General features: G+C 45.5%; 1 protein-coding gene across 2 annotated transcripts; it reads right to left on the bottom strand.

Annotated features, from left to right (window-relative positions):
• Window positions 1-3,003: 3,003 nt before the first annotated feature.
• LOC149340319 (uncharacterized) lies at window positions 3,004-27,107 on the bottom strand. 2 transcript variants are annotated; one of them, XM_089549077.1, is made up of 4 exons: window positions 26,850-27,105; window positions 25,273-25,298; window positions 15,979-16,133; window positions 3,004-5,313 (listed from the first exon to the last, which is right to left on the bottom strand). In XM_089549077.1, exon 4 carries the CDS (start codon window positions 5,283-5,285, stop codon window positions 3,150-3,152), a length of 2,136 nt encoding a protein of 711 aa, XP_089405203.1. In that variant the 5' UTR covers window positions 5,286-5,313; window positions 15,979-16,133; window positions 25,273-25,298; window positions 26,850-27,105; the 3' UTR covers window positions 3,004-3,149. The 2 variants fall into 2 exon arrangements, with proteins under 2 accessions (XP_089405203.1, XP_089405204.1); XM_089549078.1 differs by lacking the exon at window positions 15,979-16,133 and having other exon boundaries at window positions 26,850-27,107.
• Between the last annotated feature and the right edge of the window lie 90 nt (window positions 27,108-27,197).

Genomic DNA, 27,197 nt, shown 5'->3' with positions numbered 1-27,197 from the left:
TCTCACACGTGATCCCTTTAGTATGCCCCCCACAGCCTTGCCCAACCGAGTGTGCACGCGGTTTGCGTAAGGTAAGGCCATGTGGAACAACACATCTAAAAAAACTTGTCAGTTGCTAGGACAGGCTGTTGTACACAGTGGACATTGAGAAGCTCTGGGGTAGTGTGGACCTAAAGAGCCCTTATTCCGCCTCAAGCTCTCAACATCCCACACTGAATTTGTGTTCCGAGACATTCCACTGCCTGGCCTGAGAGTAATATCAATGCAGTTTATGCCCCGTTGATTTTAACTGCACACTAGTAAGCAATAAAGCAGAACTTGGCAAAAAAAGAAAACCTGTTCACACATTCACGTTTTGAAACTAAAACAACCCAAATGACCACAAGACAATGAAAAGACGACCGAACACGGATACACAATGGTTTATCTGTACACTTCCTAGTTTGCCACATTTTTCTGCAAAATTTCACACAAAAGAACACAGCACCTCCTCAGATAAATTTTAGTCCCTTGAAAATGTGAATAAGCTATCCATATCGAGAGTAGATGTTTGACCTTGATGAGGAGAGGACTTATTTATTGGTCAGAGGTACAGAGGTCTTGACATACTACGTTAGAAGCAAATAGCTTAGAACGGCAGACTTGTGCACAGCACCTTACACGGCATGTCGAGACTACGAATCAAAGAGTTCGGGAAAATGATTCAAAAGCAACTGTAGCAAGCCTGAGGAAACCAGAAATAGCACTTGCCAAAACAGGCCCCATTTAAGTGAATCAGACAGGGGCAGGTAGAGTTAGCCCGAATAAGACCACACAGATGTCACGACTGCGCTTACGTGAAAGTTGGAGATGGCTGGGACAGCAGCACCACCAAAGTACCAAATATCAAAGAGGGTAATCTGAGCATGCCAACTGTCTCCACAATTGCAGCATGCTGTTTGTGACTGCTCCTAGTTGAATTCAAAGGCTTGAAGTAAACAAGTTTAAAAAGCAAGTAAAGATGGTCAACTTGACCACTGCAGATAGGCTCACCCGACCTGCTAACATTTACTCAAACCTGGCCACCAGGCCTTTGCCGGAAAAATAAACCCAACTCAACCGATTGGAGATGGGGCCTTATGCCGAGTTGTTAGCCTCAGTTCACCCTTTGTACTGAAGGAAAACTTCAACTCTCAACGTCATGCAAGGGCCACTTATAAGCTGCTCATAGAAAACCTCATTGTCTGATATGGATGGAATGAACTGCATTTCTGCCAATGTAGCATCCAACCACAAATTGAACAATTGGCACATTCATCGCGACATCCTCTGTGCAACTCATTTCCAATCCTCTAATTTACTTTGCACTTTTGTTCCCAATTATACATAGTTGTAGCAGGCTGAACTTACATTCTCGCCAAGCCTACACCAACCCTACAAGTGGATTGGGGGATGTCAGAATGGCGCACTGTTTTCCACGCGTCCAGTCTCAAGTGCCACCTCTCATGTTCAAAGCGGAAGCAGTGCCCGCCGAAGCCAACTGCCCAAAGGAGCGGTGCAGAGCACCAGTGAGGAGCACAGACCTCCCAGCCAAGCGAACCGCTCACTAATAGCCATTTTTTTCTTTTCTGACAGGACAAATTTCGAGACATCCAAATTTCGCCAAGAAAATCGTTCGCTAATCAGCAACAAAACACAACGTAACTAATCAAGTCCATTCTGAAAAAAGAAATACTTGCAACAAATGACCTTTCGAGATTTGCAAATTTAAGCAAACGAGGGCTCCCTGTACATGATTACAAGCAGGTTACAGCAATGTATTATATAAGGGCCAACAGCTGCAACGCAGCATGCAACTTGCACACGAATGGAATACAAATCTTGCACCTTAAAGCAAAAGCAAACACACTGTTAACAATTAATCATCTAGAAGAACGCTCAATGGCAAGTAAAATTGGCACTGCAGAGGCAAATGACACCTTTTCGTAACAAGGTTGTGTCAAATAATGCACACTAAAATGAAATCTACACAAAATATGATTGTATACAAGTCCATTCCAGCTGTCGCAGTGACACCTTGTGACAGCAAACAATGTATATACTGAAACCAACCCCAAATTGGTTTGGCTTACTGGGGTTTAACGTCCCAAAGCGACTGAGGCTACCAGGGACTCCATAGTGAAGGGCTCCGGAAATTTCGACCACCTGGGGTTCTTAACGTGCACTGACATTGCACAGTACATGGGCCTCTAATTTCACCTCCATTGAAATTCGACCACCGCGGCCGGGATCATACCCGCATCTTTTGGGCCAGCAGCCGAGCGCCGTAACCACTGCGGGGTACCAACCCCAAATTGTAGCAAGCCAAAGCCAAGGCAGAAATTAGGACCCCACTCCTCGGAAAACAGGTCTAGCTCCAATAAAATGTAACGGAGAGGGAATGCCGTAATCAGTGAAATATTGGTGTCCACCCAAGCGCAGACACTTATATGGCTACAACAGAGTCAAATTTATAAAATAATCAGCCACAATGTTTTTTTCCCCTCAGATGTCAAAATTAAGCACCACAAAAGGAGCTCGGCCTATTGGATAAACCAGACTGGCAGATTGCTTGGCAATGCATTTAATGGACTGGAGTGGAAGTAACGTTAATCCAACGTCCGCTAGAATTCCCTACAAGTTTTTCCTCTGGCAATGAGAAGAAATGAGCCGGCTGTCATTGCCTCTAAAAAGCACAATAAGTGAATGGAACCACTCGCAACAAATTAAAAGAGCTTCAAATAACCACTGTGTACAAAGGAGCAAAGGCTACTTTGATTGCTCCTGCGTGCAGTGCAGCCTGTCCAGCATATGCTGTTCTTCCTGCCCAGTGGTAGGTCCACACAGTAACAAGGAACATCACAGCTGGATGCATAGGTGTGAATATCGTAGCGACCTGCGCCTGCAGCAGTGCTTGCCAGAAGAGCCAGCTGGCATTGCCACGAGCCACTAGAGCGCAAAACAAGCGTGCACACAGACGCTTGCTTGGTGTTTGAACTATGTTTAATGGCCGACAGGCTGACAGTGAAATGTAAAACAATGTTTACAAGAAGACGACACAGAAGAAAAGGTGAATGTGACACGACGTGGCCTGCTGTTGCTTTAAAACGAGAGCGGCGCCCGTTAAGTTATCAGTAGCGGCGGCGCTTGGGATCTCTGTCCGCATAGTCATCGCCAACAGCGCGCCGGCCGTCGTCCGGCAGCCCATAGTGTGGCTGTGGTGCCTGCTGTTGGTCAAACCGTGACATGCGTGCACCGCTGTCATACGTGCTGACGAACGTGGCACCCTCAATGGCAGCAGCAGCTGCCTTGGTCTGTGCTGCCGCTGCAGCCATTGGGTCATGCTGCTGGGGAGCCATCTGGGCCATGCTGGCTGCCGGCTGTTGCGCCTGCTCCCGCCGGGGGAAGCCAAGAATGTCTTCTTCGTGCTGGCGCAGAACCAGCTCCTCCTGGCGGCGGATCTCCTCGCGGCGCTTCTGTTCAGCAAGCCGCATCTCGCGCTCATGCAAAAATATCTTGCTCTGCTCCTCCATGATTCGCAGCTGCTCGCGCAGCAGCCGTGTTTCATGCTCATAACGGTAGTACTCCATCTCTTCCTCCAGCTTACGCCGTTCATCTTCCAGCTCACGCTCAAGGAACTCGCGCTTCTGTTTTTCCAGCTCCAAAAGCTTCTTCCAGCGGCTGGAGAACTCGTACTCGAAGGTACCCGGCTCCGCAAAGCGTGGGCCCATCTCGCGCTCCTTAAGAAACTGTGGGTTGTTCTTGTTGACGTTCTTCTCGGGAAAGCCATCCTCTTCGTCACGCAAGTCCAGTGGCTCCACAAGCACTGGCCGTGGCGACGCGGTCAGCAGCAGGCAGCCCTGTGTGGCTTTTTTGAGAGCAGCCATGGCACTAGTCTTGCGTGCAAACTCCACAATGCCCTCGCCCACTGACCGGCCCCTGTCGTCCACAATGACCACAGCACGGTCAATCTCCCCAAAGATGGAGAATGCATCCTCCAGCAACTCATTGGACACATATGGACTGAGGTTCTTCACCTTGAGTGATGAACCCTGCGTGGCAAAGCGGACCTGCAGGTAGCGGCCTTCATGCGGCGTGTTGTCCAGTGCAGCCTTGGCTGCCTCAGCTTGGTGTCGCTGGTCAAACTTGACAAAGCCAAAACCTTTCTGAGCGTGCAAAAACACCTCAACCAGTTCTCCAAACGCGCCAAACATGCGCCGGAACTCTTCTTCTGACATGTTAGTTCCCAGGTTGCCCACAAACAAGCGGCAACGTGCTCCACTGCGCTTGATGGGCTGTGTTGGCGGTGGCGGCATGCCCTGGCCCGGTCCTCCCTGGCCGTACGGTCCCTGTTGTGGCTGCTGCTGCTGCTGACCAGCAGGCCCGCCTTGGGCACCACCCTGGTCAGGCTTTTGCTGAGTTGCATATCGCACATTCAAACGCCGGCCATGCTTTTCAGTGCCATTCAGGGACCGCAGTGCCTTCTCTGCCTGCTCATGAGTCTTGAACAACACAAAGCCAAACCACTTGGTCTTGTTGAGGAAGATGTCACGCACCTCGCCATGCTCCTCAAACATCTTGCGGAACGCCTCGTCATTCATCACATTCGGCACATTTGAGACAAAAAGTTTGCAGTTCTCAGCATTTTCGCCACCTTGTTTGCTGCTGTTGGCGTTGGTCGCGTTTGCAGCTTTGGGAGTGGCGTTGGCAGCAGCACTAGGCGCACCCTGATCACCGGATGCGTTTGTGGCCGGCTGCGAACCTTTTTGGTCAGGCTTGGGAGACGGAGGTTCCACCTTTGCAGCAGGTTTCGCGCTCGATGGTGTCTGCTGGCTGTTTGGTGCCGCTTCTTTCTTCACCGGCTGCTGCGCGGGGGAGGGCTTCTGTTGCTGCACCGCTGGTTTCTGCTGCTGATGATTATGCTGCTGAGGTGACTGTTGTGGTGGCGTCTGTGGCGGCTGGCGGGGAGACTGTTGCTGCTGTTGAGGAGACTGACGTGGCGACTGCTGCTGCGGCTGCGATGAAGGCTTGGTGGGCTGCGGCCGCGGCTGCTGCTGGGGTGGTGGCATCGACTTGGGTGGGTACCGATTGTCCTGCTGACTCTGGTGATGCGGACTCTGCTGGTGAGGGCTACGCGCGTCATCATGCTGGCCATAATGACTGTTGCGCTCGTCGTACTGCCGGCCACCGCTGCCATAGCGGTTTGGTCCACCACCGTACGGTGAGTGCCGCGGCGGGTAAGATGATGAGCCACGTCTTCCAGACATCTAACTTCGCTATCGGCACACGAAACCTCTGCAGACACGGTGATAAAAAAAGACAAACACACTGCTATACCGACAAACACCGGGTGTTCGCACGCCTCGCTGCTCTCGCATGCTGCAGCATTTTGCGATAAATTTCATTTGCACTGCCCGACAAACTGGAAACCACACTAGAAATTTTTTGTTCAAGTAAGGGGGAGTGCAATGAAGACTGCAGAAGCATTCCAAAAGAAAGAAAGGAAGAAAAAAAAACAAGATCCCCTGGATTGAAGAGAAGTATTTATCCTCCGCGTCAACTTCCATACCCGATGACGCTAATCAAGTGTACGACAATCGCTGGTGTCTCCGAAAATTTGCATGTCTGACAGCGAACTGTCACGTGCTTCAACTGCAAGCAGATGCCAGTAGACCATGTAGGCCACACCAAGTACATTGGCATCACGAAACCCGCGCTTTCCTTCAATTAAAGAACATTATGCACATTAACTCTTTCCTTACTGCGCCTAATCAAATTGTTCACTTTGAATGACAGTGCGATCCAGGCCATTTATGTACGAGTAATGCCGCTCGGTACAACACCAAAAAACTGTGCTTCACTTTCAGATTTGGTCTTTTTGCAAGCCGTATGAGAAGCATATTTACACTCCTCGCGAAACGTATCGACGCGCAGCCACCATGGCGAGCATGTGAGCATAGCATCCAAGGCGGCGTCCTCTTCTCAAACAGATCCTACTAAGCAACGGTGGTCTCCAGATTTCACAGCATCTACAGTCGACTTTGTAGGTGCAGACAACAGCTTTGCTCGAAAAAAATGAAGTTAATCTGTCTGATTTTAGTTCCGACAGAGACGACTGCTCCACTGTGCCCGGATTACAGTCAGGTGCCCATCCTTCGTTTACATCAAAGAATTCGCTGCTTTCCGAGCCTACCGGACATGTTCTGAATGATTCCATGCCACCAGCAGTGAAACAGAACGAGCTGTCTCCAAGATCGCCCGTGGTTGATCTTAGCAGTGCACAGCGAAGTTTGGGCATTTTGTGCAAAGCTTTTTTTTTTTTTTTTTCACTGATGGGAAAGTTTAGCATGAGTTCTGAAAACCTCGAATACTCGTTTATAATATAGATTATAATGCATACATATTCTAGGTTCTTTTTTTTTACTGAATATCTTAAATATCTGATTCTTTTAAGAGTCAAATTTTGCCACTCTTTTTCCTAGCAAACAATATATCCTTTTTCTTTAAGCCATCAAAAAGAATTCTACTAGCTAAGCTATAATGTGCTGCAACAAAGTTTTTTTAACTTAAGAGCGTATAACTGTTTTCTGCACGCCACCCTGAAGGCAGCTGTTTTCTCACAGTAAGGAAAGAGTTAAAACAAGATCAAAATAGTATCCCTACCAATTTATGCACGATAAATGCAATAATGGCATTAAGTGCGTTAATGTGTTTTTCTCGCCAATTAAGACAACATTTTCGACTAATGGTCAATGAAAGAGCACAGCAGATATTTGACATGTGGACGGTATGTTAAAAACAAAACAAAAAGCACCAGTTGTTAATCCTCAATAGCAGATAGAAGAAAATGAACACCTAGCCAGTAAATCAAAATCTCTAACTAGCTGCCACTAATAACCATCATGAACTTCAGCATATGTACAGTGCTGAAAAGTGCTGAAAACAATGAAAGTTCCGAGCTGCTATCCAGGAAAGGCGTTCAGACTACACTGCCAGCGATTCACGTCAAGCTTTTGACCATGCATGGTTTTTAATTACTGCATTCAAACAGATGTACTAAAACAGCACTGCAAGGAATGCAACTGCAACAATGCAGAATTCGCAGAACTGTAAGAGAGCAGTAGATGTGAACACACTTGTACAGATGTCCACATACTTGTCTAAAGCGTTCAAATGGCGCACTCTGATGGGCATTTATGAAAATAACAGCTTCCCCAATATAACCTTTGAAGACATGAAGAGTTGAACATAATCCATGGGAATGTGCATGCAAGATAAGGCATTGTTTCGAGCTCTAGGGCACTTATAAATGGCACAAATGTACTCCACCGGCCGGGCTGCCAGCGTCATGAGCCTCCGGGACATGAACGTTTGAGTGCAGTGGGGCCGTGCGGGGGCCCAAGGACCGACGTGTCCAAAACTCCCTTGTTATAAATAAAGTTTTCATCATCATCATCATCCACGGTGAGCCAATTGACCGCTCTAGAGAAGTGTGTGGGCGACTATACATACTACACCAATGTGGCTCAGATAATTTAAACACACACACGTGTGCAATCAGCACCAAGATTACCGACAGCACGTGTGGCTTATATGAATGAGCAACAATGGTGCAATGGCAAGAAAAAAAAAATCGCTGCAGGCACATTCGTGCAAACACAACCCAAATGGAACCTTGCTTTATACAAGCAGCCTACCCAGAGATATTTCAGAAAAGTAGAGACCAGTTCACACAATACTGAGCTAATCCATGATGCAGATTACTGACAATTCCCACGGAATAAGAAACATGGCACCAACTTCACTTGTGAAGGATCAGGAAGCTGAGAACTGTACGAAAATTGCAACTGAACTAAAGGAGCACAAGAAGCCTTCTCCACTCTCAAGTTTTTTTTTTTTTTTAATTATCCCTGCTCTCCCGTGAATAGCTGCTGAAGGCTTTCAATGAGATGTGTTTACTAATGGCCACTAGCACAGTGGCAAAGCCTTATTAAAGGCCACCAAATGAAATTTAGCTTCGGCTACACTGCCTCTTCATACGTTTGTCATGTATGTCATCAAACTAATCTAACTAGCTTTGGTTGAGTGTGTTCATTAGCAACGTTTGAATTCTTGCGATCAGCATTCACATTTCTAACAATGCACGCTTGAAACGCTCGCCCACTCGATGTGTTTTCTACGGGAAGCAATGAGCCTCCGAAACCCCACCACTACAGACAGGGCTGAACAACACCTATTTGGGCTGTGTGGTCAGTCTCTACATTTCCGGAACTTAATAACGGCGGCCCTATTTCGCGTTTTGGTTTAAAAACCGTAGTTTTTGGATGAGATCTCATTCTTACGGTTCTCTGTCGACAAACTCGGTACAAGAAAAAGCATTTTTACGCCGCGAAAATTTTCGTTGCAGTTGGTCGAAGCATGAGATGCTTTCAAAGCCCGTTCCACAACTTTCTGCTTACCTGACGTCATGACCTTTCAAAAAACAGCTGTTAACATCTTAAAAAAAAAAATGACAATGTCTAGGAAGTGCAAATCAAAATTTATGCCCTACTTAGCTTCATCATTGTTTTTAATGCATAATGCATTTTACAGCTTATACTCCCGTGCCCCAATCACATACACACACAGAAAAAAAAGTTATGCAACAACCACTGCGTCTACCATGCTGTGAAAAATCTGCGCACTACTCCAAAGGTCTCATTGAATACTGTTTTGATGTGAACTTCCACCCAAAAGTCCATCATAAGAACTTGAATTAAGGCCCCCTCCATCTTTCACATGCTTTATGAGTCACGTACGAAGGTAACTCAAAATATGATGGAAACGCCCCAGTTTTGGGCAAGCACATGTAAGGGGTAATCGCATTAAAAGGAAAGGGTGCCAGCAAAAACAGGTGTCTGCTTCATCCACACAGAAAAACATTAGGCCTCAAAAGGAGCAGCACCACAATGGAGGAGGAACACATGCGAAAAAGATGTTCTGCCAAATAAAATGGCCCCGTGAATGATTCAGGGAATTTTTTAGCACTAAGATCACTCAAGGTTGAAGGGGCCCATTTCCATCATGGATGAACACTGCAGATAATTATATAAGGTGCATGGTTTCAAATGTCTCCGCAAATTGAGAGCTATGCACGCTGCACAAACTGCATCAACATGCACACTCAACTCTGTGGAAGCACATACGGTAGCTGCTTATATCAGCAAGTTATATTTGTCGTGAATAGTGCACCTACAGCCTCACAGATAAATTTGCTCGCCCACTGTCCAAAACCATTTCATATCCACTCCACATTCATAAACTCAGCCCCCCTTTTCCCCCCACCTTTGTGACTCATGTCATGGCTTCATACACCGTAACCAGCAAACATTTTTGCAATCAATGCTTTCTAATGCAACAAGAAACGTGTGGGTGATGGTACTGCTGAAGAGCACATTCGTTTGTAAGGATTCTTTGAGAGCCAATTACGACTTCACCAATGAATATTTTCCTATTGAAAATAGAAAACAAAACTGGCTTCTCCGTAATCTTATGCCCCACACTCTTGTACACGCTGATCGGAGTGTAGAGCTCTGTGGAACGGCGCTGCTTATCCAGCTGATCCAAAATGGCAGCCAATGCTTCACACTCGCTCATATATTTATGTTCAAAAATATGTACCACCTAATGTGTTTTGTTCTACATGGTATAAAGCACTTAGAAGCAAGCAATTTGTTGCACAGAGGGCAACAAATTTCTACTTTCGTTGTAGTTACAGAAGTTATAACAGGGAGAGCATCCAATGGTTTTCTCCGTTCAGCTAAAATGAGATTTCAAAGCCACTGCTTTGTTAGGGCCAAGTGTTAAGCAAGAGTGGAAAGGGTGTACAAAACCATTCAGCTAGAACTAACCGATACCTGCACATTCCTCTCACAAAACATTTCATGCGTACTCATACATGCATGCACGCTCTCACGCATGAAAGCATTTAAATGCTACCCTCCCTCCTCTGTGAAGAAAAATATACCTGCCAACCTGCCATAACAGGACGGGGGGACATGAAGTGAGCATGTCCAGGGCCTGTACACTTTTAGAGAGACTTTCGCTCACTTCAGAGATTTTTCAGTCGGCTGTCTAAAGGTTTCTTAAAAGAAATGATGCTTGGCCAACAGAAGCTTTGGAGTGTCAAATTACACCCCAGCTGCCTCTGGTGATCGTTTTTCTGAGCCTCGTGTCGCACGAGGTAGACACTGCAGAAAGCGCCTAGAGATAATCCGGTTGCAAAGATTCGCAGGGAGGTGCGACAAATTGCAGCAGATTATTTCTGAAAGAGAGGCGGTTTATAACGGTTCTTCAGTACAGCAATGGACAATGCACGCAACACTGCGGACATCCGACGAGCGCTGCACCAACCTGCACGACAGAACCATGCATTCCGTTACTCCGCAAATAAATGGGCGTCTGGCTTGCAGTGAGCAAGCACACAACTTCATCACCTTCGACGATGCTTATCTTTAGCAGCACAGATGATATCGCAGGCCTCGTGCTGCGTCTTTTTATCTAATGTGAGGACATGACAGTTTCAGGCCACCACCATGCCCCCCAATTTTTGGGAAAAATAAGACCGTGTCCATAATATCAGGAGGTTCGTTCAACATCCGGGAGAGATGGCAAGTACGCATACATACGGTGAGGTTCTTGCTCTATATTTTAGCCATCTGACATTTTGTACCATGCACATTCCAAGGATCGTAAGTGTTTTATAGCACCCCACAAACCAGAGCAATTTCGTGCAGTCTCGGGTGCATGTGTATCATTGACCCACTTGGTCCACTGCTCCAGACCCCAGCTTGGGTGCAACAGAGAGAGAGAGATGCAGCACGTCCATTGCTGAGCGCGGTTTACATGCTCGTTAGCAATGAGCAGGTTCATAACTTCGAAGCTCTAAAATCTACTATGGCTATTACTAATGGTCAGCACAAATTTTCGAATCATAGCCTAACTGTAATTGTTAAACTGAAATTTCGTTCTAGATAACAATTCATCTGTTGCTGATCTCTGATACCACTATTATTATAGTGCGTCGAGATGTTTCTGCCATAAAATTTTTAATTCCGCAGAACCAGATTCAAGAATCTCCAAAATTCCACTGGAAACCTAACATGCCCAAATTAATTACAAAAGGTTAATTACAGAGCATGCCTCCCACACCCGTTGTGCTTTCAATAAAATCAAAATCTAACTATGGTAGATCCGCATCCCATAGACCTTTATAAATTATTCACTTGTCTAATGCTCTTTTAATGTGATACCCCCTATCAACTGAACGTCATCTCTCCTGAAGCTCTCCGACAGACCATTCAGTACCTCCTGCAGTGACCATGCTGCCAAATATGAAGCGACCAACCCCACAAAAGCTTGGCTACCCACTTGGGCTGCCCTCTTTCCCAAGAGGTCCAATATCACAACTGGAATGCCACCTACAGACACCGGTTGTTACTGGAACCTGCTAGTCTGCTGCTGGAATTGATCCACTGCTATTAAAATCTGTTAAAAAAAAGTGCCAGTATCGCGGCTCTTCCAGGAGAATGATGCAAACTCGTCACCGCAGCCACTGCGTTTGAAGTGCTTGCCTGCTGGGGTGGACAAATGGAGCAAAAGCATGAGATTTCCAACGGTTCAATAATTGCATTCCTACATAATCACTGCAGTAAAATACAAGTGCAGGAATCCAATCCCATGAAGAACGCTTGTATCCTCAATTTTACACGGAAAGCTAGAAGCCCCGGGTATTGCTATGCCACATAACCTCTTTGCATTTCAAAATGCTTATTTTTTGATAATACGTAGAAGCTTTTCTGAAGCTAAGTATCCTGTGTGCGGTTTTTATGACGTATTAAAAAAAAAAAAACTCAGTACAGTACAGTACTCTTGGCTATTTTTCATGTTATTAATCTGGTGGTGGCAGGCACTTGAAACAACCTAAAGATCATAAGCTTCCTTTTTTACAGCTTTCCTTTTATATCAGAGCCCCTTCAGTACTAAAAAAAAAAAAGCATTTGTTTTCTCTTCCGATGCACTTCTCACTTTCTTATAGATGTGGCGTAACGACAAACTAAAAAAAAAGCGTAGTAAACAGAAGAGTGCACTGTGTTATTTATCAAGCTGGATATTTTCTTTAGAACTACCAGTGGTGGTCACGACCGTTGCATAAATTTAACGGGCTCAGTGCACTAATAACAATGCACTCAAGCTTTGAGTTTTCCACTGAAAGAAAAGAATTTTAAAAAAAAAGGCGGTGAATGCTAAAAAAAAACACGCAAAAGCACCTGAAGAGTTCTGGATACTGCAGCAGGCCAGGTGCAAACCTAATTTTTAGCATGATGCTCAGCTAGCTCAGCAAATATGAGCATTCATATCTATTTTCAACAATTTTAACGTCCAGTGCCCATACCATATTCAGATATTTCTTTCTTCCTATACATTTTCACATTTGGTCCTCCGTTTCATACATCAGGTGCGACGTTGTGAAGGGTACTGTAGTAGTCCGCATGAAAAAATATAGGTGCGTTACTCCGAGCTTGTTTTGTAGCCAAGTGGTCTCAGGCACAAGAAAGCGTCAGCGTGTCGTCAGAAGTGAGGGCACATTTAATCAAGCTCATGACAAATGTATCGTGTAATAAGCCTGCATGCAAAACTTGTTTTTCGGTTTGGTTTATGGGGTTTAACGTCCCAAAGCAACTCAGGCTATGGGGGACGCCGTAGTGAAGGACTCCGGAAATTTCGACCACCTGGGGTTCTATAACATGCACTGATATCGCACAGTACATGGGCCTCTAGAATTTCGCCTCCATAGAAATTCCACTGACGTGGCCGGGATTGAACCTGCGTCTTTTGGGTCAGCAGTCGAGCGCCATAACCACTGAGCCACCGTGGCGGTCACAAGCAATGTACTACTTTTTGATCGCGGATCTAGGCAGTGCAAACAAGAGTGCTAACTTTCACAGCACTGCACCTTACGTATGAAACTGTGCTTAATGACTCCAGCAACTGATTCAGGCACTGAGAAACTAAGCATAGTTACTGAGTAGCTTACTATTTTCCTGGGAGAGAAATTTCAGGGAAATGATTTAAGAGGAAATTTTTTTTTCCAGAGAAATTAATGCCTACACGTGTGCTATTCAGTTTAAATGCCAAAAAGTCATTCCACCTTGCCCCACACATTTAATGTTTTCAGTTTCCCATAAGCCAGGGAGAGAATATGCAGCAGAATAGCATGAATATGTGCGAAGTAATAGAAGTGAGCAGGGCAGGAAGTCAACGCTGTTATCCTTCCCAAGCACAGTTTAGTGATCTGAATACCATTATAAAGTCACAAGCAGCTTTGGTAAGAAATTAAAAGATTACCAGAAGATATGAGGCAGCCTAGACATGCTTACGGACCACATCTCAATCTAACAGCCCACAGGTCATACTTATGAAAATAAATAAAGGACAAAGATGTCACTGGCAAGTTTGCAATGAGACAGGGAAATGAAATCTACATTCTCATCGAAGATCCCAAGTAACTTTGGCAAATTTAACACTGTTCGCAGATACTTGGCAGGGACAGAATTTTTGCAATGCTACATCAAAACGCAATGCAGCAGAGCAGGGTTATAACTCCGCTTCCAGCAGTAAAGTTTAAGAGACATCAAGTACTAAAAGAAGGGCCCAGGAATTTGGGCACAGCATGCAATTTCTCGAGCAATACTACCCAGTCTCCTAGATATGCAGGAGTTTTTGTCGTCAAGAAGCATCAACTTCTCGAAAAGGCAAGCATAAACGCAACTGACTTTAGCAGCATGTGCATTGCTCAGTTGCTCTCCCATACTTTATCAAGGATTCAATGCCTGAATTGTCACTGGAAGTGCAAAATTTGACTGCAGATCAGTAGCAAATATTTTAAGACAGAATAAGTATATATCTCTTTGCTTTGCCACAATTCTGAGTGTACATTCTCTTCTGCACCTTTTCCAGTATCGCATTTCTTCTTGAGCAGTATATTTGTGCCTAAAGAATCATTTTGCGGGAAAAAAAAATTCAACAAACGACCACACCCCTTTTTGTGAATGCAATGGCTTCGTTGCCTTTTACAACACGAAGTTCAGCAGAATTAAAGAGTGATTTGGAAATAATCTTTGGGTTTAACCCTAACTTAACCTATTAGTATCAACTTAAGTACCATTATTTGATATAAAAGCAGAAAATAGTACAAGCCAACTGAGTTTAATCTTCTACAAATGGATGACAGCCACCACGATGGCGTCTCACCTTAAACTATGAGAGCATCCCAGCCAACAGGCAGTGAATTGAAGTATTAAGTCTCAACAATCCAGATGTGTTCTGTGTTACAAACAAATTTCTCCAACTGTACGCATCTTAAATAGGCAAATGTGAGAGTTCTTGCCACATTTTCAGTAGATGGCATCGTAAGTCTTTAACCCAACCCATCGCAAGTCTCTTCAAACGGCCAGTACAATGAAACGACAACACCGAAACAAAAAATAAGATGCAGGGCTGAAGACAGTGTATGTGAATGCAGCGATTATGTCAAACATCACCATCACCAAACTCACGTACGCAACGAGTGGTCAAACTAAGGACTGCAAGCGATAACCCCCTTCAATATGAGTCTGAAGAGACCAAAATAAATGCGATACTTGCAGTTAGCAAGTGCGGAGAAAAACAACCCACACGAGGGAAGCTTCACGAGTAGAGACGCAGGGTTTCCTTCAGAACACCCCCCAACCCCTGACGCTATACTGCGGACAACTCTATGATTTGTATAAAAAGAATGCGTTGCATGGCTCCATAATTTGGCACAAGTATGATTTGTACAAAAAGAATACGTTGCGTGGCTCCGTAATTTGGCATAAGTAATGTGGACAGCCAGAAGATTGCGCAGTGAATTTTTTTTGTCAAGGTATCTGACGTACAAAACTCCCAGCATTAGGAGTGGCAGCCAGGCGATTGCTTAGTCAAGAGTAAAATGTTGAGAGGCATGAACGAAAACACAAGTTTCCAGCGCATAACGGTTTCTGTAACACACAAAACTTGTTTTGTCAGTTGTTTTCTAAAGGAGGAATCAGAGGCAGTGCAAACAAATGGAAACCGCATGGTAGCTTGGTTTCAGTCGAGAATAGAGCAAAATACCTATAGTGTGGAAAGATTAGTCCCGAGGGACGAAAAATATGGTTTATGGGGGTTTAACATCCCAAAGGCGCTTCAGGCTATGAGGGACGCCGCAGTGAAGGGCTCCGGAAATTTCGACCTCCTATGGTTCTTTACCGTGCACTGACATCGCACACTACACAGGCCTCTAGACTTTCGCCTCCAGCAAAATTCGACCACCGCGGCCAGGATCAAACCCATGTCTTTCGGGTCAGCAGCCGTGCGCCACAACCAGTCACCACGGCGGCTGGACGATAAAGTTGCCAAAGAAGGTAGCGAGAGTGTTTCTCAAGCTGAGGATACATTCCACATAGAAGGCTGAAGCACAAATTACCGCAGCAACACTTTCCATTGAAGCCAAGGTAACGAAATTGAACATCGACACTTGACAATATTTTTTGCCACATCCATTAGCACTGCATTCAGACCCTGTCATCGTAAAATTGCAATTGCAAACCCAAGCTCAAGGCGCCTAATGACTTCACAAAAAGAACTTCGATATGTAAAAAACTGAGACTTCCAAATCCGCTTAAAAACCCTGCAATGTTTCAGAACCGCAACGCAGTGTTAGCATACAAATCATATGCTGAAGAAGGGTGCCGCACCCTTTAAATAGGAACCGGCAGCATTACGCAGTCCCTGTGGGATGACAATTCTATGTCTCAGACCCGCGAGTGAGTTTCTAGCTCACTCGAGCTTAAATCAATGAAGAAGGGGTCACCAGGCAAACAGAGGCGCACAAGTGACAAGCAAGGCAGTATATCTTACCGAAAAAGATCTATTTCTCCACACGCGCCAAGGAGGGTGCACAGTAGCACTGATTCCTAATGCAACGCTTCAGGCTAAGCGCAGCTTGTGTGCCGCTGACTCAAAACAGATGCAGAGCAGCAGCTGGCTGGGCTCGGCAGACGCTTAGTTCCTGCCTGAGAAAAAGAACAAGCTGTTAATGTGTCGTTGCAGCAAAGACAGAAAATGCAACTCATGACGAGCTGCCTCCTAGCAGAGAGAACCAGAAAGGAACACAGCAACAGTCACATGTTGACCTGTATGTAATGACTTCAGTACAATGTCTTGCCCCATTCCATTAAAAAAAAAAAAAAAATTGGGGGAGAGGAAGCGGCAACATTGATCTGATGATGCACAAGGTCCCTGCCACTGTCCCATGAGAGACGGCTACTCAGTAAGGACTGCGATGATTCCAGCCAGCACCATACTGTGGTGGGTAGCCAAGGTAGCCTGTGTCATAGCCCAGGTAGCTGGCATACTGATCATGAGGGCCATCTTGCCATGGCGGGAAAGGACGTTCCAGCACTTGTTCCCTACGAAAGCGCTCCACCTCTTCTTCCAATTTCCTGCGCTCTTCATTGAGAACCTTCTCCAACTCCTCTCGCTTGTCCTTTTCAAAGTCGAGAAAGCGCTTCCAGCGCTCTGCCACCCTATGCTCCTGTGTGCCTGGTCGTGCAAAACGTGGTCCCAGCTCTCGCTCCCGTGCATATCCCCGCCCTCGCCGCGACACTGTCCGTTCAGGCAAGCCCAGGACCCAGTCTCGGTACTCCAGTGGTTCTGCCCACACTGGTCTTGGCTCACTGGTGAGCAGGAAGCAGCCTTCAAGGCAGCGTTTCAGGGCCGCCTGAGCTGCGGGCTTGCGTGCAAACTCCACGATCCCCTCGCCAACAGAGCGCCCCCTGTCGTCCACAATGACCACAGCCCTTTCCACTTCACCAAAGATGGAGAAAGCACTCTCCAGCAGTTCATTGGAGACCCAGGGTCCTAGATTGCGCACGCTAAGGCATGTACCCTGAGTGGCGAAGCGCACCTGAATGCGGCGCCCATCGACGGGGGCATCGTCCAGTGCTGCCTTGGCAGCCTCGGCTGCTTCATAGGAAGCCATCTTGACGAAACCAAAGCCCTTTTCAGCATTGAGAAATGTCTCTTGCACTTCCCCGTGCTCGGAGAACAGCTGCCGCAGCTCTTCTTCCCCTGTGCTTGCAGGCAGGTTGCCTACAAACAAGCGGCAGCGGCCACCTGGTTTCTCGTCTCTCGGACGCACAGCAGCGCCCCCATGACCCAACGCCTTTGCCAGCTTGCCCTTGGCATTGGACGCTGGCGTCACGCGCAGTCGTCGGCCCCGCCTCAGGTTCATGTCCAGGTTGGTCACCACGGCCTCAGCACTCTGTGGACTGTCCATCTTGACAAAGGCAAAGCCTTTCTGGCTGTTCACAAAGACGTCCCGCACTGCCCCATAGGGCTCAACCAGTTCCCGCACATCGTCCTCGGTCACAGAGTGGGGCAGATTGCCAATGTAAATGCGGCTCCGGTCAAGGGCCACGTCAGGGGGCGGGTCCTTGGGCCTGTAGATGGGCGGCCGCTGGCGTGGCTCTGTGTTGTCGTGGAAGCTCATGCTGCACCTCCTCCAGGCTGCTCCACACCTCTAGCACGTGCGCACACACACACACACAGGTTGACTCAAAGCAGTGCAGAGCATGCACTACAACTACACCTGTCAACTGCGCTAGAAGGACCCTGGCCAGATCTAATGTTAAAGGGACACTGAGGAGAGCACTATTAATATTTTTTTTATAGTAAAATCCGATAGTTCGGCATGTCATGGCTTTGTTGCCACTTGGCCAGCAGCGAAAGATGCATTTATTTCTAAGAAATTTGGATTCGAAGTTGAAAAAGTTTTTCCCGCCGCTCTGATTCAAACTTGGGATTCGTCTATGACGACAGAGGACTAAGAGACGTGAAACATGACGTGCACATGACGTAACGCAGACTCCGTGATTTCTGGCTGCCAGCAGTGCGGCCTAGCAGCAGCCGAAAAGAAAGCTACCGCCGGCCGCACGTTGAAGGCATCTATCGGCTATTGCGGCCGTCGCTACAGTCGCTTCGATTACGTTTGCACTGGCGTTTTGCCAGCGTTACGATGGATCTCGTTCTCGAAGTCGTCAACGAAGTTCTCGCAAATAGACACCTTTAGCATACCGTGTACCTTGTTACCGCTAGCGGAATACCGGGAGCCCGCCTACCGCCGGAAAACAGGCGCTGATTCGTCCCGATGCTTCAGGAGCGCGCGTCGCAGCCGGGCACGTGGCGCCATCTGGCGACGTCAAGGAGATTTGCGCCTGCATTGGCTGCGCCTCAGTGATGCATGGTACCTCGGTTCCTGGTGTTGCTAGAACCATTCGTTCTAGCAACACTGTTTTGTTCTATGATCTCATCACGCTTGTACTTGCGAGTTTGGCCTGTGGCGGCGATACCAGTATTTTGGTTCTTGCTCTTTTCTACGTTACAAGAGCTTTGTTGTCAGTATGAGTGGCATTTTTGTAATCAGGAGCTGGTATTCTGTCGATACAAGCCAACTTCAATTTCTCCTCAGTGTCCCTTTAATTGCACAGCTAACCTCATCAGGCAAAAATGCAAACTAAATATGCTTCATTGCTCTTTAGACATTCACGAAGCAGGTCATCACCAGTGTATACATTGCACTACTTGGAATTATTGCTGTCAGTTTAGCGGAACGCCCCATATAGTCAGCCAGCTAAAACGACAAAAATGTCCAGCTCATGACAAATTCTCAATGCACTATCTAAAGTGATCCCCACATTACTACCTAGTTCCAGGAAATGTACAGCCAGGCCAGAATGAAACGCAAACACGCATATGTCATACATTTCTACTTTGCAGCGAAATATTCCTTTACAACCTATTTACGATTATGCCCTTCGGCAGACCCTTTATCCAGACACATGAATCAGGCTAGCTGCACACTACAGCTGAAAGTAGGCAGGTAAAATATTTTGTTTTCCTGACATGCGCTGTTCGCGTTTCATTCCGGCCTGACTGTACACTTGTACAAACCAGCATGCAACAATACGAATGGTCACACTAAAATCTAACTCGGACTTTGAAATAGGGCTCTGCGACACTTCATCCACAGCAGAAAATTATGCTCCAATAAGTTTCTCACAAGTTGCCAAGATCAGTACACAAAGTTTGTGTAACTTGTCGAGTACAAAGTTATTCCACTTGGAATATTTAAAACAAAGGCAGATTGAGGTAACGTTTATACAGTAACACCACTGGCTGTTGTTACTACACTCATTACAGCATCAATCATACATGTGGTAGAAGCTTTGTGTTGTGTCTGCCTCAAAAGGGCAGATCACGAACCATGCTAAGGCCACACAGCTTGACACTGCCATTTTGATACCTAGGTGTGCGGCAGTACCAGAGCATGGTGTGTAGCATGGCATCAGAGTCCCTGCTCACAATCCCAAGACTTTCCAGTTCTTTTCTGGCTTTGTGGTGAGCTGACTGGCATTCTTTACTATCTCTCCCATAGAGGTTTGAAGCAAAGTAGCATATGGCGTTCCCTTTAATCAGTGCTACTCTCATTCAATTCTGTTTCTTCCCAGCTTGTTTTACAAGCAAAAAAGAAAATGCTCAAGACCCATTGTCCCACTCATTTGTCATATTTATTCAACTGTCCCATATGATATGGAGAAATGAAATCCAAAGTGGCTTTTTGTCAGCCACTCAGCTGCTCCTTCTAAAAACCATCATGTCAAGTCTGACAAAAGTGAGCATGCTAGGAGATCAAGTATTCTCATTCTGTCTACATCTGAGCATTGAATTCCAATGCTATGTGCTACGCAGCCAAGGAATAACGATTACATGCCTAATATGCACTGCAAGGCCCCTTTAATACCTATTACAGACCAAATTAGGGTGACGCTTAAGCTTGCACACAGTATTCAACTTTTAATGGACGTTCTGTGCATACACTTAGACCATTTTACAGCTGATACCAAGCGTGCAACCTCTGAAACTTTCTGAACCCTTCCCAATTAAAGATGTTTTATGTAAGAAAGTATTGAAGTTTACTTTTGACTACTAAATGTAGACAACATTAGCTACTGCTGACAAATACAGTGCCACCCTGCCACTGAATTTACAGCACTGAATGTTCCTTCACTAGACTGCAAAACTCATACTGTGTCGTCACGAGAATCGTGGCAACTTTCATAGCTATACTACGAGAGCTCGAGTAAAATGGCCAGCCATATGGCAGACCAAAAGAAGCTTTTTGGTGAATAGTTGGTCCTGTGTTAAGGAATATGATCGCAACATTTAGCCCGAGTTCTAATCATATCATAGCTATAGCACACTTCAGCACGGATAAGGCCTTTCATTTTGGGTTTTACTGTTTTTTAAACTCAGGGGTAGAATAAAACAGGTTCCAAGCTGAAAACTGGGTACGAATAACGTTTCTGTTTTTCCATGAAAATGCCTGCTCCATTTGGGCTCCTGAGAGAATAATTTAATATTACCACTTGCTTTACTATGACACCTAATGTATTCGATTCCTGATCATTTTTCCAAACAATTTACCACAGTGGATCGCACAAAAGTGCACTGCGAAAATGTCCAATACCACAGCTGCACTTCAGACACACAACAGTGTAGTTAGCATTGTTGGCATGCGCAGCCCTTGAAGAAATGATGATGGGTCAGCGCCTGCACCTCTCTGGCAGCTTGCACAAGCTAGTGGTTTTCAATACGCTACACCACAAATGGCATGCAAAAAAGGCCCAAACTATGGTTTTGACCAAAAATAAAGTGCCCTATATGGAGGGCACAAAGTCTTTAACACCTGTGGTACAGAACGAATATGACAGCTACCTTCTGCTTCTGGAGGTCAGCTATTTATAGGCTTGATTTGGTTTATGGGGTTTAAAGTCCCAAAGCAACTAAGGCTATGAGAGACATCGTAGTGGAGGGCTCCGGAAATTTCGACCACCTGGGGTTCTTTAATGTGCACCGACATCGCACAGTACACGGGCCACTAGAATTTCTCCTCCAAAGAAATTCAACTAGTTACCTGCTTGTATGTGGAAGGTATCAGAGCTCAGGAAATAAATTCGTTCGTCATAAAAGTAGGGGTTGGGCTTTTCGATCTAAACAGAAAAAAAGAAAGTAAAAGTATGCCGAACACTCTTCTCGAAATTCGGTTTTAACCGAAAAAGGTTGGAATTTTTTTACTTGCAAGCATAGCTAGCTAGCTGCTGAATGCAAGTTACACTCACTTGAAGTTGAAAATTAACTAAATTGGGCAGCCAGGGGCATGATGCGATGATGGTAACAAGCAGTGCAGTTGTGCAATTTGAGCTGTTGCTCGGCCAACTTAAATGCCTCTGCAGACTGTAAAGCATCATCTCCTTGCCAGCTTTCAGCTAAGCACTACTCTGACATGAAACCGTGAATGGGCGTCACGAAAAAGTATGTTTCGGCTATCGCGACAATTGTGCGGCAGCTCCACCGCCACAATCAACACACAGACCATGTGATACCCCACCCTCGCACTCAACGCAGCCTGACAACCCAACGACAACTTGTCAACCTAGTTCTTAGAAGTAAACTTCCACTTCCATTTGAGCCTGCCGGCTATCTCATTTGAATTGAGTTACTCTTTTAATGAGGGAAGCAATTTTTTTCTACAAGCACAACTCCAAGTATTGGTGTATGGGTGTTTAACGTCCCAGAGTGACTCAATGAGGGACACCATAGTGAAGGGCTCTGGAAATTACGACCACCTGGGGTTCTTTTAACGTGCACTGACATCGCACAGTACACTGGCTTCTAGAATTTCGCCTTCATCGAATTTCAGCCACTGCGGCCGGGATCGAACCCGCGTCTTTCGGGTCAGCAGCCGAGTCCAAGTATTGCCTGAACAATTTACCTGTCAGTAATTAACGCGCAAATGTTAACTCCAAGTAGTGCCATTTGCACGTTAACTCTTTCGTTACCACGCCACTGTGCTTCGATCACCGGTGATCGAAAAATTCGAAGCGCTACGGCAGCGCGACCGCTACGGACTTGCTGAGTCATTCGGTTTGTTGTTCACACATTGAACTTCAACTTCCTGTTTAGTTTATATTTTTGCCAAAAAGCGGCAATTTTTGAGACGCGCTTCAAGTCGGGGGTGCAGCGTCGGGCGCTCCGAACAAGCCGTCATCATCGGGAATGGCGCTCGCTCGAAAAAACCCCGTTCCACTCAATTCCGCTGGGTTTGCCCCACATATTTTTGATGTATCGATTAGCACGGACCCTGACGACGATGCTGTATCGTCAGGTATTGTTTCGAAGCTCAAACTGGGCAACGAGAGCCCAGAACGCTCGCCTGTGCGTTCAGATTCCTCGCTCCGGTCTGTTTGTGCGAACCGAAGCTCCTCATTATAGCCGTTACGGTGATGTGGCACCATCTAAGTTGTTCTTCAGAGACTACAGTTTCGGTTTCTGCGTAGAGTGCAATTTTCCCATGACGCGCAAATTTTTTAAACGCCCTTGAAGCGGAGGGTACGGCGCGGACGCTCCGTGCATGGCGTCGGGCGCGCTCTCTGAAAAACCTTGCTGCGCGCAATTCTACTGCGTTGACTGCAATTATTATCTATGCTACGAGTAGCAGTCTCTGGTGACGATGTTGCATTGTCGGATTTTGGTTCAGACGCTGTAACTGCGCAAACCGATCCCGGAACGTTGGCCTGATAGTTTCGCTTTCTTTTTCCTGTCCGCTTGTGCGGGCGCATCTGGTTTGTTGTTCAGACGGTTAGTTCCATTTTCGGCCTAGTTCGTAATTTCCCCGCTGGTCGTGCATTTTTGAAGTGCCCTTGGAGCATAGGCTTATTGCGACATAATACGCGGTGAGGATGGCGTTGCGTCGAGGTCGGGCGCTTTGCGAGCTCGGAAGAGTCCTGCTGCACGTGATTCTTCAGCCTCTGCAGCTGATTTTAAAGATCCTCCGAGCAGCAGTGACTCGGATGAAGATGTAACGTCGGATTTCGATTCTGCAGCTACATTGCAGCTATACTTATCGCATACTATATATCGCACCTATACTTTGTTGTGTTTTATATATATATTTTTTTCAATTTTTGACGTAAATTAAATAAGTTTTGATTTGTATTTTTTAAACCACGCTTACCAAGCTTTCGCTTGGCGCATAACATTACACTTCCATTTTTTTTTTGTTGGACTGTAAAAATCATATCAAGGGCACTCTCAAACGAGCCTTTCCAAGAGGCATAAAGAAAAAAATTCTAGCTCGAAAACTATTCAAGTTATAGTTTTCAAACTTTAATGCCATGTTTTAGAAAGAATTTGAATTGTTTTGCAATTTCTAGAATTTTTTTAGTACAAGTGTTTGGAAAGTTATTGTCACAACACAAAACTTTTGTTCTTTATTTTTTGTTGTGTTTACTGATTTTTTTTCACAGCATTTCAAACAGAATATGTGTTCAAATAAATTTCATTATAAAGCGCATTCTATCTCAATTATTGTTATGCATTTTATATAATTTTATCTATCACACTTTTTCCAAAAAATATTTTTGTAGAGTCCAGAAATAAAAAAAAAAAGTCCACTGAATTTTCAAAAAAAAAATATCGAAAAGTCCAACCCCTACACATAAGCAAACAATATGAGATTTAAGTAAAGGTAGATTAAACTACTTCACGTTTCATTTAGATTGTATCAGATCAGGACGAGTAAAAGTACAGCGGGTCTAGTAAAGCTGAATGCAGGCCCCCGGTACCATTAAAAGTGCAGAAATATCACTAGCTCCTGAAAATACTACCAGGACCCCTACAAATGTGAGAACTTAGAAACCATTGTCAGAAAAGGGAGAGAAATACTATAAGGGACATTAGGAAAACCAGAAGATATCAGACTGAGTGTATGTTCAGATGCTTAGCAGTCAGAGAAGACCAGTCTCTTGCAGCTGCATTTTTTGAAATCCCAAGCAAGTTACAGGCAAGGGATGATTACAAGTGATTAATGTTTGTTTGGAGCACACTCCATTCCTTGTGCTTGAGCATACAATTTGAGGGCCAATATGAATGCCAGTTATATATACCAATAAAAGGTAACTTCAGCTGTACTTGGTAAAAAACTAAATTCTGTAACTTTGCATTAGCTTTAGAGCATAACTATACTTTGCTAAACCACTGGACAGCATTATTCTATCGCCGAATTTTGAAAACATATAGAACATACCATATCACGCAGTTAAAAGACAATAGTATATCAATGTCAGCTACTGTGATGCCGACAGCAGCCCACCAAGCAGGCACTATAATATGGATGCAGAAGATACAACTGCAATAGCATGACAATAACTTAGAATTACACTGCCTCGTAGGGTTTTGTTCTAAGACATCGTATGAAGGTTATCAAATAATTTAGGACTGTGCCTGTTTGACCCTAACAGGAACTCTGTACTGACCATGCAAGAGTTATAGTAATGCCTAGTCTACTAAAAAGGACCTCACCGAAGACACTGGCTGCCAATACGGTACACTGATGGCAGTAGCCTGTTTCATAACAATAGTGAAATGCCCAGGAGTAATTATAAATTAAATTAACCGCACAGCAATATAAAATACCATGTTCTTTTCCCACCTCCAGTGCACATAACTGAAGCGCTCTCTCAGTTAGTTCGATTGTGCTTGTTGGTTCTATTAAGCAGTAAACCAAGCAGCAGCAAAGCTAAGAATCACATGATCTGTACATGCTATCAGGACAGAGCATAGAAAACTATGAGGTAACCATGTATCTAAAAAAAAAAAATTACTTTCATATTGAAGATGTCTATACAGAAACAAGAAATGAAGATCTGATGGCAGTAAGCCAAACCTCAAATATTTGACCTCCACTTCGCAATATAACAAAGGCTACAATCCAGTGCAAACAGTGCGAGCAACTGCTTTGTTGCGGTACCAATGTTTAAAACTATATCTTAATCCTGGCCTACAGAGTCATCAATCTGAGGATATCTGTGCCAGTCTATTGCAGTTGTATTGTTACAAAGCAACACTGGCAACAGGTAATTAAACTCGAAACAAAATGATCCACTGACCTTCTGCATCCTGTTGGCTAAACAATTATCTCTCAAAAGGCAGACGAGCAAAAGCTCTAGCAGAAATAAACTGCGTAATACTCCACAGGTGCACGACATAGGTGTGCAACATGCTAGATATGATAGCAGTGCTGAACATATTTACCTTAAGTCCTCCCTGGGGTGGCCACCCTGAAAAGCATGTTTTTTTTTTTGTTAAAATTGTAACTAGAGCGATCGAGAAAATATTAGAAATTGACAAGTTCCCCAACTAAAAATTTAATACTTGTTTCAAAATGGCTCATACTGAGAGAAAAAAGCAGAGCTTCTGAAACACAGCTGTGGATGTCATACTAAAACACAGAGACGTGCTTTCCTATTATTAGTATACAGTTTCAGAGCACCTTTCTCACTTTTCTGCGACAAAAGCTTCCAAATATGCTGTCGGCAAGGTAAATACGATGGTTCTGATGTGCTGAAACGAGATACTGCCAGCGTCACTTAGGTCAAGTGCTCAAGCAGTGTGCTGCAGACTAAAATCAGAGCAGCTGACTTTTCAGGTAATACTGGGCTGCTGCTTCCACGCCAGAGCAGTAAAATCTAGCAGCTGCTACCAGGCGCCGTTTTGAATGCAAAGCAGTGCCAAGATGAGCACGCTTGTCTAGAGTGCTTGAACGGAGTGCTGCGGAACAGGTCAAGTATAACCTTCACGCAGCTACTTTCTAGCGGCAAGGTACTGGTGCCTCCACTGCTTGTAATTCCGGCTGCTCTCTGGTGCAAGTATTTCCCCATGAAACTCGGTACCTGCTTCAAGATTTTGCTTCCTCTCATCCGCAAGGCACTGCTCGAGCACTCTTGGATCAATGTTCCCACCTTCGTACACCGCTCTAGCAATCCAAAAGGAATCTGACGTAGACTAATACAGCAAGAGGAGGACAGCGAGCCTAGACAGCAAATACCGTCCTTATCAATACCGTTGTCTCATCTTTCAGCAGCGACTTCAATCACCATTAAAGCGCAACCTACACCTTCGAAAAGCGGAGACGCCGGTACCTGCGCCATTTTCAGTTCCTTGTGGCATCGGTGTCATTCACCTACCTGTTCGCGCAAACAGGTTCGAAAAGCCAAACGCAATCTCAAATGCCTATAAACGCGCATGACTAGGCAAGCACGGCTTCCCAAATCAGCCTTACGTATTGCGAATCTGCGTCGCTACGAAAAACGATGGCCAAGCTGGCAAGTAACAACCGGCGGACGCGCCAAGCACTCGTTAGGCTTAGCTGCTAAAACGCGTCCGACTTCGGCTCATATATCAACTGTGGCAAATAAAGGCTCAAAACATGCAGGACAGCGGTGAAATTCAGCAAGCTTGTGTAGTGTAAGCAACAACCCAGTACTATCAGCGAAACTTCCATTTCTTCAACGCCCGGGTAGAAAAAGTAACCGTATACAAAAACCGAGCAGGACGGGATTCAGTTACAAGCTAGATTGCGCTCACTCGGCAACATCTCGAAAAAGTTATACATTCAAGGCAAACATACAGTAGTCTGCATGTCACACCTAAATGACGCTACGGGACTGATTAGGCGCCAGCGAGGAGAATAGCTTGAGCTGCTTCCACTGCGTAGCAATGGCGGCCGGCTGAAACAATAACGACCGGGCAAGACGCCGGCAGCCGATGAAGGAACGACGTTACCGAGAAACCCGCCTTTGACAAGCATAACATTCCTGACAAAACCTTACCTCGCGTATTCGTTTACGGCCTTGTTCCCAGTCTTGTCAAAGGAAACCCAACCGGGCCAGAAGACGAATTCCACACGTCCGCACAGAATGGCGAAGGATGCCCAACGAGAAGGAGAAGACGCGTACTGCGCAGGCGCATCAAATGCAGGCCAATGTTCGTCACAGAAAACCGGCTCGTTTTTTTTATAAAAACTGCTCTAATTACAACGCTGAAATAATATTCGAAGCAACAAGTAATGCTTTCTTTCAACGTTTTCACACAAAAACTAGCGACAGGCTCTGCAGAAACAAATATCGAAACAAAAAATCACAGTCTGTACAATCTACCATAGCCTCACAGGCCTCATT

Source organism: Amblyomma mixtum, chromosome 6, assembly GCF_055824585.1.
Source record: "Amblyomma mixtum isolate Tamu chromosome 6, ASM5582458v1, whole genome shotgun sequence".
Taxonomy (NCBI): domain Eukaryota; kingdom Metazoa; phylum Arthropoda; class Arachnida; order Ixodida; family Ixodidae; genus Amblyomma; species Amblyomma mixtum.
The sequence above is the reverse complement of the archived record's forward strand: the minus strand, read 5'-3'. Positions and strand labels throughout refer to the sequence as shown.